Source organism: Coregonus lavaretus (genome assembly GCF_964263955.1).
Source record: "Coregonus lavaretus genome assembly, contig: HAP1_SCAFFOLD_2413, whole genome shotgun sequence".
Classification (NCBI taxonomy): domain Eukaryota; kingdom Metazoa; phylum Chordata; class Actinopteri; order Salmoniformes; family Salmonidae; genus Coregonus; species Coregonus lavaretus.
In genome coordinates, this window is record NW_028162755.1 from 1 (window position 1) to 15,539 (window position 15,539).

The 15,539-nt window shown below is 43.9% G+C and overlaps 1 protein-coding gene across 1 annotated transcript; it reads left to right on the forward strand.

Moving 5' to 3' along the window:
• The first annotated feature begins 4,061 nt into the window (after positions 1–4,061).
• LOC311118924 (dystroglycan 1-like) lies at positions 4,062–13,275 on the forward strand. Its single transcript, XM_084193675.1, has 2 exons — positions 4,062–4,640; positions 8,754–13,275. The coding sequence occupies exons 1-2, from the start codon at positions 4,278–4,280 to the stop codon at positions 11,061–11,063; spliced, it is 2,673 nt and encodes an 890-aa protein (XP_084049801.1). The 5' UTR covers positions 4,062–4,277; the 3' UTR covers positions 11,064–13,275.
• Positions 13,276–15,539: the final 2,264 nt, after the last annotated feature.

Below are 15,539 nucleotides of genomic sequence, written 5' to 3' on the forward strand. Positions count from 1 at the left end.
AATCAGATCAGACTCTGGTCTTAGGTGAAACGAGGATGACTAACTAGTTCAGAGTATTAAGCTACAGCTGTCATGGTTTACAGCTTCAGAAAGGGTGGGTAGTGGACCTAAAAAACACCAAAGAGCCATCTACTGGTCAAACAAATGGTTAAAAATCTTCTCAAGTTGAAAAGTAGATGACTGACAACTCAGTCTAAGAGGGATTTAAGAATTTGCCAATTGTACAATTGCTTCAAATTTGGCTACATCAACAATTGGGAAATGTGTAGCTGCCCTTGCAGCGGTATATTTTTGAATAAGCCATGCATTTGAGATGGTGGCGTGTGTGTCTGCATCCAGCACTGCAGATTATATGCAGGATAGTGCCGAGCGAAGGAACCCTGTGGATGGGGCTTAATGGAACATTCTCTCTTACCCAGCTGGTGATCTAGTCATAACAATCTCCTTCTATGGCAAAAACGGCAGTGCTTTCTGTTGGCAATGGTCTACAGTGAGGGGAAAAAAGTATTTGATCCCCTGCTGATTTTGTACGTTTGCCCACTGACAAAGAAATGATCAGTCTATAATTTTAATGGTAGGTTTATTTGAACAGTGAGAGACAGAATAACAACAAAAAAATCCTAAAAAACGCATGTCAAAAATGTTATAAATTGATTTGCATTTTAAGGAGGGAAATAAGTATTTGACCCCCTCTCAATCAGAAAGATTTCTGGCTCCCAGGTGTCTTTTATACAGGTAACGAGCTGAGATTAGGAGCACACTCTTAAAGGGAGTGCTCCTAATCTCAGCTTGTTACCTGTATAAAAGACACCTGTCCACAGAAGCAATCAATCAATCAGATTTCAAACTCTCCACCATGGCCAAGACCAAAGAGCTCTCCAAGGATGTCAGGGACAAGATTGTAGACCTACACAAGGCTGGAATGGGCTACAAGACCATCGCCAAGCAGCTTGGTGAGAAGGTGACAACAGTTGGTGCGATTATTCGCAAATGGAAGAAACACAAAAGACCTGTCAATCTCCCTCGGCCTGGGGATCCATGCAAGATCTCACCTTGTGGAGTTGCAATGATCATGAGAACGGTGAGGAATCAGCCCAGAACTACACGGGAGGATCTTGTCAATGATCTCAAGGCAGCTGGGACCATAGTCACCAAGAAAACAATTGGTAACACACTACGCCGTGAAGGACTGAAATCCTGCAGCGCCCGCAAGGTCCCCCTGCTCAAGAAAGCACATATACAGGGCCGTCTGAAGTTTGCCAATGAACATCTGAATGATTCAGAGGAGAACTGGGTGAAAGTGTTGTGGTCAGATGAGACCAAAATCAAGCTCTTTGGCATCAACTCAACTCGCCGTGTTTGGAGGAGGAGGAATGCTGCCTATGACCCCAAGAACACCATCCCTACCGTCAAACATGGAGGTGGAAACATTATGCTTTGGGGGTGTTTTTCTGCTAAGGGGACAGGACAACTTCACCGCAACAAAGGGACGATGGACGGGACCATGTACCGTCAAATCTTGGGTGAGAACCTCCTTCCCTCAGCCAGGGCATTGAAAATGGGTCGTGGATGGGTATTCCAGCATGACAATGACTCAAAACACACGGCCAAGGCAACAAAGGAGTGGCTCAAGAAGAAGCACATTAAGGTCCTGGAGTGGCCTAGCCAGTCTCCAGACCTTAATCCCATAGAAAATATGTGGAGGGAGCTGAAGGTTCGAGTTGCCAAACGTCAGGCTCTAAACCTTAATGACTTGGAGAAGATCTGCAAAGAGGAGTGGAACAAAATCCCTCCTGAGATGTGTGCAAACCTGGTGGCCAACTACAAGAAACGTCTGACCTCTGTGATTGCCAACAAGGGTTTTTCCACCAAGTACTAAGTAATGTTTTGTAGAGAGGTCAAATACTTATTTCCCTCATTAAAATGCATTTTATTTATTTTTTACATGCGTTTTTCTGGATATTTTTGTTGTTATTCTCTCTCACTGTTCAAATAAACCTACCATTAAAATTATAGACTGATCATGTCTTTGTCAGTGGGCCAACTTACAAAATCAGCAGGGGATCAAATACTTTTTTCCCTCACTGTACCTACTTCTGTAAAGATATCCATCTCTACCTACTTCTGTAAAGATATCCATCTCTACCTACTTCTGTAGAGATATCCATCTCTTTAAAATGTATAAAGTATATAAATAAATGGGCCATAACTGACATTTAAAAGTCTGAAATATAGGGCCTCCCGAGTGGCTCAGCGGTCTAAGGCACAAACGGCCGTGACCGGGAGTCCCATAGGGTGGCGCACAATTGGCTCAGCGTCGTCTGGGTTAGGGGAGGGTTTGGCCGGGGGGGCTTTACTTGGCTCATCGCGCTCTAGTGACTCCTTTTGGCAGGACGGGCGCCTGCAGGCTGACTTCGGTCGTCAGTTGAACTGTGTTTCCTCCGACACATTGGTGCAGCTGGCTTCCGGGTTAAGCGGGCGGGTGTTAAGGAGCGTAATGTTTCGGAGGACGCATGACTCGACCTTCACCTCTCCCGAGCCCGTTGGAGAGTTGCAGCGATGAGACAAGATCGTAATTGAAATTGGGAGAAAAAAGGGGTAAAATAAAGTCTGAAATATTGAATGAATAGGCCTAAAAACATTCAACTTTTCATTCCCCACTCAAACAATCAACTCTAATCTTTGACTGTACACTCACTGAATCACTATGAGTGAAGGCTCCCTTGGAAAACACTTAGCCCTAACTTTAGACGATTTGCTGACTTTGCATCTAAGTTGAGGTTCTGCCATCGATCGCGTCTGATAGCGAAAGCAATGTGATGACAGGGTTTGGCCTCAGCAGCGTTGGCCAGGCCGGCGGCGCAGAGTGAACAGACCAGGGATCCTGACCCTCCCTTCTCTCTTTGAGTTTCTTTAAAGGCTGAATGATGTTGGCAGGTGTTTTAAAAGGGGAGAGAAAATGCTTAGATGCATTTGTATGGTAAGCCTTATCAGTTGCCTTTGGGGTTTGATGAAGGTAGAATGAATATTGGAGTGTCAGACAGACCAAAGGGGAATCAAAGCTATGCTTGTCTGTGGTGCTGAACTTTCTCATTCTCTTTTAATTGGCTTTTCCAAAAGGTGGTGTAAGGACAGGCTTTTAAAGATCCCTCTGAATAAGTTCACGCTGAACACAACTGATTAGATTGGAGAAAATGAGATCTATAGGAACAGTACAACCATGCAATAACTGCTGTCAGTGTTGTAAAGAGTAATTTTCCCGTTTAGGCCATATAAATGCTCATTTCCATTCGAATTCTGCTGCGAAAGATGGTCTGTTTTAGTCCTGATGAGCTGACGTCACAGCCTATGTTTGCTTGGCATTAGGATTCCAGGCGATTGGCTGACCCTGGGCTGCCCGTCTCTCAGCGCTACAGGATTGGGGTTGGCTGGGTCAGCACAGTGGAGGCTCTAATTCCCACCCCTAGGGCACCTAATTAAAACTTACAACCAAGACAAACAACCTTTGACTCTGTCTGCCATCTCACGAGAACTGCTATTCTGACATGCAAAGAGGAGATCAGTGGGAGATCAACATACCCTCTTAGCAAATAATTATGGCACAGCCTGTATCGGAATACTACTTCATGCTTGGTCTCCTGTATCAAAGCCTGTTTTTAGATTCTGCTTGTTCATTTAGTCAGGCCTCCCACTAGATTGCTAGTTCATAACTGCTCTGATAAAAGCAAAAAAACAAACTTTTGTCTCTATCCTGGGAATGTAAAATATGTATTAGCACTCAGTTTTGCCCCAGTCGTTTTGTTGTCATTTGTTAGGTTTGCCCACTTCATGGACCATTGCATTTAAATATTGTTGGTTAAAACTATTTTGCGCTCAATATTTTGTAAAACCCAACCCAGAATGTGTGCAGAGAATTTTCTTCGTTATTATACAGTATTGAAAAATGGTCTCGCTCGCACAAGCATGAGGTCTTTTGTGGAGGCAAATAATGCTTGATGAGTTTATTAATTTAAAAAACGATATCAGATTCTTACACGGGTTGTCTCTTTGTTTGCAGTGGCTGACTAACATGGCTGACTAACTACCTGCCTCAGACTCTCTTCATGGATAACAGAGGAAGACGACAAAGGAAACACAAAATAAAACCTAATTGATTATCAACAAAGACAAACATCCAGAGGAACCAACCCACCACCATCGTTCCATCACTGACTTCCAGTGCATGTGGCCCTGAAGTCGTTCTAAGGAGGAGGCGGGGAGCACATAGGCCTATCACTATGCACTGTAAACAGAGATGCTGGGACTGTGGAGGTGTGGGGAGAACCAGGCCTCCCCCAGGCAGGACTATCCCCCTGGTGCTGGGGCTACTAGTGGCCCTGGTCCAGGGAAGTGTGCCTGGGGAGGGCCTGGGGGAGATGTTGCCGGTGGACCTGGAAGCCTCCATGCACTCCTCTGTCCTCTCTGATCTGCAGGCTGCAGCCTCTGTAGCCACAGAGGGACCTCCCACGGGCATCCCAGAATCCCTGGCTGCAGTCACAGAGGTGGCCCCTGCAGGCATCCCAGACTCTTCAGCAGTGGTGGGCCAGGGGTTCCAGTTGAGGATTCCGCCTAGGGCGACGAATGGCAGTTGCAATGTTAAGGTAAGCACTGTCATAACTAGGACGTTCCTGCTGATTTAAATATCGTGACCCTCCCCACATACTGGTGGAGGATCTAATGGTGATAATCAAACCACAGCTGTAATGTCCAGATGAACACTGATAGTAATAGGATAAGAAGCACTGCTTCTTGCGCAAATAGATAGCCTACAGTTGTCTGTCCCGAGCTCACTGGTGCGGGAAACTCTGAGGGCCCAGAATATTTTATGCAATGTTGCGAGTTCGCTAGCGCAAGCTTTGGGCCGGACCCAAGTTAATAGTTGATACAATGTTTAAAGTTTGTGGCTACACATGGCCTGTCTGCAAATGTGATTTTATAGGATATTTATTTTTATCAGGATATTTTCTACCTGCAGGCTGCAATGTTTTTATTTGTTGGCTTTATGTAGGCTATTTTTACATAATTGGCAAAATAAGTTACTTTTTCGGTTTATCATTTTCATATAGATTTGGATAGAATTTTGATTAACCACATGACAATGATTTTGAGATATGAAGACGTTATTATAAATTAAATTGTTTCACGAAAATGTGTGTATGAAAACCATAACTGGCATGCAGATCGGTAGAAATGGTAAGATAAATTGGCATTCCACATGAGAAAGGTTGCCGACTCCTCATGTAGCCTAGTAATAATACAGTTGTATAGGGCTGTCCCCAACTTTTAAAAAGCTTGGTCGACCCGAGAGTCGTCTGTTCTTTCGACCAATCGATTGGTTGAAATTTTAAGACGTGTATTTTTCCATATATACACACACCCTATGTTTGATGCTTTAAACACTGCGATTAAAAATGAAGACACACAAATTACTAAAGAGGGAGCCAGAGATCAAGATAGCCTAACCAGAATTTGACCTGACCCTCTTCCTCCTCCTCCCGCTGCTGCTGGCCTTCGCAGATTCTGCCCGTTACGCTCCTGAAGTTGCCGGTAATAGGCTACACCAGCAAATCTAAAAGTAACTTATATTGCCATTGCCAATATGTAAAAAGAGCCTACATAAGCCAACAAATAAAAACATTGCAGCCCCCAGGTAGAAAATATCCGGATTTAAAAAATAAATATCCTATAAATCACGTTGGCTACGCATGGCCTGTCTGCAAGGAACTTGAAACATTGTATCAACTATTAACTTGGTCCTGCCCAAAGCTTGTGCTAGCAAACTTGCAACATTGTATAAAATATTCTGGGCCCTCAGAGTTTCCCGGAGCCAGTGAGCTCCAGACAGACCGACACAGCTGTAGGCTATATGCATAAGAAGTAATCAGGTAGGCCTATTTTGTGACGTTTCCACCGGCTACGTTGAGGAACTATTATCATTCTCAATGGATTTAAAAACAGACTTTGTTTACTTGCTGTTTTGAGGCGAAGAAGAAATTACTTTGAAGCTCCACAGTGATGGTGAGTTAAGACGATCAGAAATAGTATCAGATCCTCAAATGGGCACATTTATAGACCTACATTTGCACGCAGGTGAGGTAGCCTTGGCCTACTTCTATGTGTAATCAGGTGCGTGTCCTTACTCAACATTTAACAGGAGAGCTCCAAACAAAAGACAATTCATAAATTGACAACTCCATAAATGGAATGAAATAAACCAAAACTTTCTCACAAGTGTAGCCTAGGTTGTGCACTCTGCAAACAACGTGTCCACTCCTACAATGACAACGGTAAGACTGTAATAATATATTGAATGCATTAACAAAAATTACCGTACCAAACAAACATTGTAGATTAGAAATTATGGTATCCTAATTAATGGTATATGTACTATTGGTGAGCAGGCAATGGATTAGTCCACTCAAATAATTGTTATATATTTGCAACTGCTCGACTAAAAAAATCTCGGTCGACCAACAGCCTATCGACCAGTCGACTAAATGGGGTCAGCCCTACAGTTGAAATATCTTAATCCTGATAGAATAGTAGTATCATGCAGTAAGGATCTCTGTGTGTGACCCGAAGAATCTGGCGGGACTGAATCAGTTTTAGTTCTGGGTTAACCGAGGAATATGCAGTTGGTAATCATCCACTATATGACCCTTACTCAATCGAAGCAACCTCTCTGTGCTGAAGGAGTGAAGTTTTTGTCTTTTACCAACATTAGGAAACCTGGTTATTGGTTTTGATTGAACAGGGCTCTCTAGAACTTACCTTTTTGTGTGCGGCTGTATTTCAATGAAAACTATGGCGTCCTTAATGCATCAGTAGACAAAAAGTGCTTTTTTATATGATGTATTGAAATGTGTGTGTTACATAACAACACACTGATGAGATCGTGCCATTGAATACATTTTATCCAATTTAACTTTATGATGATGTTAAGCTGCTCAGATGTTTATTGATTTCCTTTTATATGATGTAATATGCCAGTTTATAGGTTATATGTAGGGTTGCAAAATTCCTATAACTTTTTTTTATTAAATTCCCCTGGTTTTCCAGAAATCCTGGTTGGAGAATTCCCGGAATGAGGAGGGAATAAGCAGGAAATCCTCCAACCAGGATTTCTGGGAAAAAAACAGGGAATTTATTGAAAGTTCCTGGAATTTTGCAACCCTAGTTATACACAGAGTGTACAAAACATTAGGAACACCTGCTCTTTCCATGACATAGACAGACCAGGCGAATCCAGGTGAAAGCTATGATCCCTTATTGATGTCACTTGTTAAATCCACTTCAATCATTATAGATGACGGGGAAGGAGACAGGTTAAAGAAGGATTTTTAAGCCTTGAGACAATTGAGACATGGATTGTGTATGTGTGCCATTCAGAGGGTGAATGGGCAAGACAAAATATGCCTTTGAACAGGGCATGGTAGTAGGTGCCAGGTGCACCGGTTTGAGTGGGTCAAGAACTTCAACGCTGTTAGGTTTTTCATGCTCAACAGTTTCCCGTGTGTATCAAGAATGGTCCACCACCCAAAGGACATCCAGCCAACTTGACTGTGGGAAGCATTGGAGTCAATATGGGCCAGCATCCCTGTGGAATGCTTTCGACACATTGTAGAGTCCATGCCCCGATGAATTGAGACTGTTCTGAGGGCAAAAGGGGGTGTAACTCAATATTGGGAAGGGGTTCTTAATGTTTTGTACACTCAGTGTATAACATTCAACATGTCACTCTGTATGTTCCTCTACCTCATTTCTGTAATATTTTGTGCTCAACGGCTTGATCACAATAGTGTACCTCTTCCAGTCTTCCTGTCTATGCTGAAATAACAATGTGAGGAGGTTACCTTGCACAAAAGTCATCTCTCAAATTCTCTTTGGAACTGGGAACAGCTATTACAGCTGAGCAGAAAATTGCCTTCAATCTGTGTGGATGGAGAATGGTGGAAACAAAGCCTTTTTGGGCAGCATTGTAGTCCTGCTCAATAGGCTTAACTTTACATAACCCCAACTTTTCATTCTTTTCTATTTCCTATTCGCAGTTCTACCTCCCCAAGCCCGTATGGCCATTTTGAACCCTTCTGCAATTATTTATATTGGGTATTAAACATACTCTAGTCTAGATCATTCTGTTGCAGCAATTTGTTTCAGTCTTAGGCTTCTGAAGAGCTAGCCAAATATCCACATATTTGCAGTGCTATGTATGGAATGGATATGCGTCATATTAATTCCTCTCAGTGCGTTCTCTCACTGATTTACTGCTGATTTTAAGTTGATTGTTGTGCAATTTGTTCCACGAGGAGTTTATGAATGAGAAGAGTATTATTATTATTGGCTCCTTGTATTATTGGGAATAATATCCTGACAAATCATAATGTGTCTAAATGAAGGGCTGATGACTCAGGCTGCTGTCATTTTGTGAATAGGGGCTCACTGGGAGCCGAGCTTCCTGCTCACTTCGACAAGGGTCGGTAGAGACCGCAGTACAGACACAATGAGTCAATGAAAAATGTGAGACTGAGTTTTCCACATCAGGTCTGTCTGATAAACCCTTTCATCATAATACCCTTAAGATTACTGTACAGTTGGATAGGTTTTTATTGGCAGGATCAGCCTCTTGTGTGAAACACCCTGTCCTTTCAGAGTTTTGATCTATGAGCCATAACGTTTCCGTATCTCTAAACCTTTCTTCTTCTCTCCTATTGCAGTTAACTGAGGTGGGAAAGGAAAGCTTACCCTCCTGGCTGTACTGGGCCACAGGGAGCTGCATCCTACGAGGGCTGGCCCTGGAGCAGGACAGAGGTGTCCACCATATCTCCCTCTCTGGCTCTGAGATAAACAGTGGCCATGGCCTGGAGGTCTTCTCTATTGAGGTGCACCCAGAGGAGCGGGCCGACACTGAGCCGGCCCTGTTGGCTCTCCAGGCCGAGGCCAACAACCTCCAGCCCTTCACCTGCGGCAGCGAGGAGCCCGTCACTGTCCTCACCATCATCCTGGATGCTGACCTCACCAAGATGGACGCCCATCAGAGGGTAGGCCTGCTGGCCAGCATGAATAAGTTTTCCGGTGTCCCCCTGGAGCACATGAGGGTGGTCCCTGTCATCAACAACCGCCTGTTCGACATGTCCGCCTTCATGGCCGGGCCCGGAAATGCCAAGAAGGTGGTGGAGAATGGGGCCCTGTTGTCATGGAAGCTGGGCTGCGCACTGGACCAGTCCAACATTCCGAACATCAACAGCGTCCAATCACCTGCCAAGGACGGGTCCATGTCGTCCAATTTAGGCTACCCAGTGGTGGGCTGGCACATCGTCAACAAGAAGCCCCACGTGGTGAAACGGGTCAGGAGGCAGCTGGGAAACACCCCCACCCCTGTACCCTCCCTGCTCCCCCCAACCACTTACCCTGAGCCCCCTACTCGCATTGTTCCCACCCCCACATCCCCTTCCATCTCCCCAGCCACTGACAGCTCTGCCCCCCCTGTCCGTGGCCCCTTGCCCCTGCCGGTGATGCCCACTATCAGGCTGAGAGATCAGATAGCCCACACTCCTACTATTGGGGCTCCTCAGCCTACTAGGGTCCTGGGCACCACCAGTAACATCCCCATCCAGCCTACTATGACCCGGCCTGCTATTCCAGAGGCTACTGCTCTTCCCACCCCACCAAGCACCACTAGAAAGCCAAAGACCTCCACCACCAAGAAAACCAAGAAGCCCAAAACCTCCACTCCAGTGCCCAGAGAACCTAAGACCACCATGGCTAAGCCACCCAGACGCACCACCCCTCTGTCTGCTGTTCCTGACTACAACAACGAGAAGCCCCAGCTACGCAACCCCATCGATGAGGTGAATGCCTGGGTCGGGACCTACTTTGAGGTGAAGATTCCTCCAGATACCTTCTTTGACAAAGAGGATGGCACCACGGACAAGCTGCGTCTGACTCTGAGAAAGAACCACAACGAAGTGGTGAGTGAGACCTCTTGGATACAGTTTAACAGCACCATCCAGCTCCTGTACGGTCTCCCTGAGAAAGAACATGTGGGCAAACACGAGTACTTCATGCTGGCCACCGACAAGGCAGGCATGAGCACCATAGATGCCTTTGAGGTCCATGTCAACCGTTGGTCGGCCACCGACAAGCCCTCCGTTGTTTTCGCCGCCCGTTTCCATGGCGAACCCAAGACACTGACCAACAACGTCCACAAGAAGATCCTCCTGACTAAGAAGCTGGCGTATGCACTGGGCGACCGGAACACCAGCACGGTGACCCTGCGGAGCATCACCAAGGGCTCCATTGTGGTGGAGTGGACCAACAACAGCCTCCAGCAGAGCCCCTGTCCCAAAGACCAAATCACCGTCCTCAGCAGAAAGATATCCGACCCCCAGGGCAGGCCCACTCGGGCCTTCTCCAATGCCATGGAGCCAGACTTCAAACCCATCAACATCTCCGTCCGCGGCACCAACAAATGCCAGACCTACACGTTTGTGCCCCCAGGAGAGGTGATCATCCCTGTTCCCCCTCCAGCCACTCCTTCCCCTGGTACTGGTCGTAGCACCAGTGACGATGTTTACCTGCACACAGTCATCCCGGCTGTGGTAGTGGCGGCACTACTGCTGATCGCCGGCGTCATCGCCATGGTCTGCTACCGCAAGAAGCGCAAGGGCAAGATGAGCATTGAGGAGCAGGCCACCTTCATCAAGAAAGGCGTGCCCATCATCTTTGCAGACGAGCTGGACGACTCCAAGTCCCCCCCGTCCTCCAGTATCCCCCTCATCCTGCATGAGGAGAAGCCGCCCATGCCCCCTCCGGAGTACCCCAACATGGCTGGCCCTCACAGCACCCTGCTCAACCAGGATCTCCTGATGGAGGAGTACTCCATCTACCATGATGATGATGATGATGACCCCAACGCACCCCCCTATCAGCCCCCGCCACCCTTCACTGTCCCCATCGAGGGGAAAGGGTCCCGCCCCAAGAACATGACATCATACAGGTCACCACCTCCCTACGTGCCTCCCTAATGCTTACAGGAGCCTTGGCTTTGGGATGGAGGAGGGGTGCCGTGGTGACAGTTGTTTGTTTGAAAACAATTTACGGCGAAATTTTACACACACTGTACAGTGGGATGGCTTTGACATAGACTGAGTAGACAACCATGCCTGTATAAGTGACCACTATGGATAACGTACTGTATAAGTCTAATACTGGCACAGGAAAACTGGACAGAGACTGTTTGTAAACTCCAGCTCTCTTTCTTCTGTTGTCCTTCATAGTTATGCTTTCGACTCTTGCGTAATATTTTTTTTTTAAAAATCTGTTCTTGCCAAGAATAATCATTTTTATCTTTGAAGATGTACTGTTTCTATTGTATAGAAAATAATGCAAAAGCGAGAGAGACTGTAGGCTGCAGAGGCCTTGGAGCAAATGACAACAGACAACAGGCTCTCAAAGTTAATCTTTATACCAATTACAGTATATGACTTATCTGTCTTTGGGTTAATGTACTAGATTTTGCACCTGTTATTTTTAGAAGGTCGTCTAAGACAAAAAGTCAAACTAAAAACATGAAACCATTGTTTATTTACATAACCTTACATTGATATTCTCCTCTTTGTTTTTCCTTGTATGTTTTATCCCCTCTTTAAAATAACAGGTGTAAAACATGCACTGGTGTAGATGCCTAATAAAACTAGCCCTTTGTGTCTGGCAGAATGGAACATTCTAACTGGTAGCCTAAAAAGGATTCTATTTTATTTTTATTTTTTTTACACAATGTGACTGAAATATTCTCTGCTATACAGGTACTGTACTTGATCAACAAGTAAATCATAGACTGATAGTGAGTGACCACACTTGTTCTTAATGTAAGGGGATTACAAAACAGGAGTAATAACGACATCATAATCGGTGTATTAACTTGCCGCTGATCTCGCCCCTGAAGGTGCCTTTAGAAAGTATTCACACCCCTTGACTTTTTCCCAATTTTTGTTGTGTTACAGCCTGAATTTAAAATTGATTACATTTAGAGTTTGTGTCACTGGCTTACACACAATACCCTATAATGTGAAAGTGGAATTTTGTTTTTTTAGAATTTAATAAAAAATGAAAAGCTAAAATGTCTTGAGTCAATAAGTATTCAACCCCTCTGTTATGGCAACCCTAATTAAGTTCCGGAGTAAAAATGTGCACTACAGTAAAACTGCAAAAAATGTGGCAAAGAAATTGTACTTTATGTCCTGAGTACAAGGCTCTTAGAAACTTACCCAGAAAGACTCACAGCTGTAATCTCTGCCAAAAGTGATTCTAACATCTATTGACTCAGGGGTGTGAATACTTATGTAAATGAGATTTCTGTATTTCATTTTCAATAAATTTGCAGAAATGTCTAAAAACAAGTTTTCACTTTTGTCATTATGGCTTATTGTGTGTAGATGTGTGAGCATTTTTATATTTAATACATTTTTCAATTGTAACAACAAAATGTGGAATAAGGGTATGAATACTTTCTGAAGGCACTGTACTATTCCAGGGTTGCCAAGGTAGTGATAAAGCAAAGCATTCCTGTTTTTTCCACCATAATGCTGGGTCAATGAGATGCTGTAACAAGGCAGCAGCGTGAACTGATGGAAGGAAAGAATTAGGCTACTAGATTGATCAACTGTTTGTTGGTGTTGACGTACGTCTCCCTTGGACCAGGTCTGTTGCAGAAGAGATTTTATCACAATGAGAAAATAACCTTAAGTAAATGAAATAAGAAAAGTGAGGGGGAACGTACAGTTCTGCAATATCAGTGCTCTCTGCCTCTATGCTGCTGCACTGTGTCGTTAGTCTCTCAGTCATCAGTTGTGAGACTTGTGTATGTACATAATGGTGTGCCTGTGAAACTGAAGATCTCATCACGTTAATGTGTTTTATCAGTAGAGTTATGCTAGTGGGGGGGGAAATAATTTTATTTTAAATTGTTTGTCTAGATTTATGATCACACTGTCATAAAAATAAATAAATAGTTTTAAGGGGACAAGGGGGCAAAAGAAAAGTTGACTTTCCCATCACTGAAAATATTGCATCCTGTAAAGAATACGTTGGGGGAGGAAGACAAGTGAATAATGTACGTTTCATATCTGATATCACCATAAGGAAAAATGGTTGAGAAAACAAATCTAATGTTTTTACTGAATTTTTGATACTGTCTCAAATTGTTTTATGAAAATATATTAATAAAGATGTACTACTATTTGTAAAGCCTCAAAGACCCTGTATTTTCCCCTTGGTCACTTTTTTTTTCCTCTGTGAAAAATTAATTGGATCACTATTGGGTGTGATTTCATCACGTTACCATTTCTTCTAGTTCACGCTTTGTAAACATTTTCTCACAGTTCATATATTAACACTTCCATGGGATTGGGTTATTAGCTCTGATTAATGTCTAGAATAGTAATATATATTACACTGTGTAGTTAAGACATTTTACATTGTTTCAGAATGTCAGTCACAATCATGATTGGATCAATATCTGATGTGAATCTCTTGCGGTTGAATGAATCAGCAACACATTTCTCGCTCCACAAGCTAGCTATCAGTATTTTTGATCATGTCTCATATTACTTTTCATAATCATAAACATACAGTGGGGGAAAAAAAGTATTTAGTCAGCCACCAATTGTGCAAGTTCTCCCACTTAAAAAGATGAGAGAGGCCTGTAATTTTCATCATAGGTACACGTCAACTATGACAGACAAAATGTGATTTTTTTTCTCCAGAAAATCACATTGTAGGATTTCTAATGAATTTATTTGCAAATTATGGTGGAAAATAAGTATTTGGTCAATAACAAAAGTTTCTCAATACTTTGTTAAATACCCTTTGTTGGCAATGACACAGGTCAAACGTTTTCTGTAAGTCTTCACAAGGTTTTCACACACTGTTGCTGGTATTTTGGCCCATTCCTCCATGCAGATCTCCTCTAGAGCAGTGATGTTTTGGGGCTGTCGCTGGGCAACACAGACTTTCAACTCCCTCCAAAGATTTTCTATGGGGTTGAGATCTGGAGACTGGCTAGGCCACTCCAGGACCTTGAAATGCTTCTTACGAAGCCACTCCTTCGTTGCCTGGGCGGTGTGTTTGGGATCATTGTCATGCTGAAAGACCCAGCCACGTTTCATCTTCAATGCCCTTGCTGATGGAAGGAGGTTTTCACTCAAAATCTCACGATACATGGCCCCATTCATTCTTTCCTTTACACGGATCAGTCGTCCTGGTCCCTTTGCAGAAAAACAGCCCCAAAGCATGATGTTTCCACCCCCATGCTTCAGAGTAGGTATGGTGTTCTTTGGATGCAACTCAGCATTCTTTGTCCTCCAAACACGACGAGTTGAGTTTTTACCAAAAAGTTCTATTTTGGTTTCATCTGACCATATGACATTCTCCCAATCCTCTTCTGGATCATCCAAATGCACTCTAGCAAACTTCAGACGGGCCTGGACATGTACTGGCTTAAGCAAGGGGACTCGTCTTGCACTGCAGGATTTGAGTCCCTGGCGGCGTAGTGTGTTACTGATGGTAGGCTTTGTTACTTTGGTCCCAGCTCTCTGCAGGTCATTCACTAGGTCCCCCCGTGTGGTTCTGGGATTTTTGCTCACCGTTTTTGTGATCATTTTGACCCCACGGGGTGAGATCTTGCGTGGAGCCCCAGATCGAGGGAGATTATCAGTGGTCTTGTATGTCTTCCATTTCCTAATAATTGCTCCCACAGTTGATTTCTTCAAACCAAGCTGCTTACTTATTGCAGATTCAGTCTTCCCAGCCTGGTGCAGGTCTACAATTCTGTTTCTTTGACAGCTCTTTGGTCTTGGCCATAGTGGAGTTTGGAGTGTGACTGTTTGATGTTGTGGACAGGTGTCTTTTATACTGATAACAAGTTCAAACAGGTGTCATTAATACAGGTAACGAGTGGAGGATAGAGGAGCCTCTTAAAGAAGAAGTTACAGGTCTGTGAGAGCCAGAAATCTTGCTTGTTTGTAGGTGACCAAATACTTATTTTCCACCATAATTTGCAAATAAATTCATTAAAAATCCTACAATGTGATTTTCTGGATTTTTTTTTCTCAATTTGTCTGTCATAGTTGACGTGTACCTATGATGAAAATTACAGGCCTCTCTCATCTTTTTAAGTGGGAGAACTTGCACAATTGGTGGCTGACTAAATACTTTTTTTCCCCACTGTATGTGTAGCTACATGTACCATGTGCTCATATTTGTTTTTGATTGAAGTGGTTGTCATGTAGTCTGCGTACCAGTCTTTTTAGCTAATATTCCACTCCTTGCCACTCATGTCTTTGGCAAATGACAGGAGTGGAATGATATTTATTTAGGGCGGCAGGTAGCTTAGTGGGTAAGAGCGTTGTGCCAGTAACCGAAAGGTTGCTGGTTCTAATCCCCGAGCCGACTAGGTGAAAAATCTGTCGATGTGCCCTTGAGCAAGGCACTTAACCCTAATT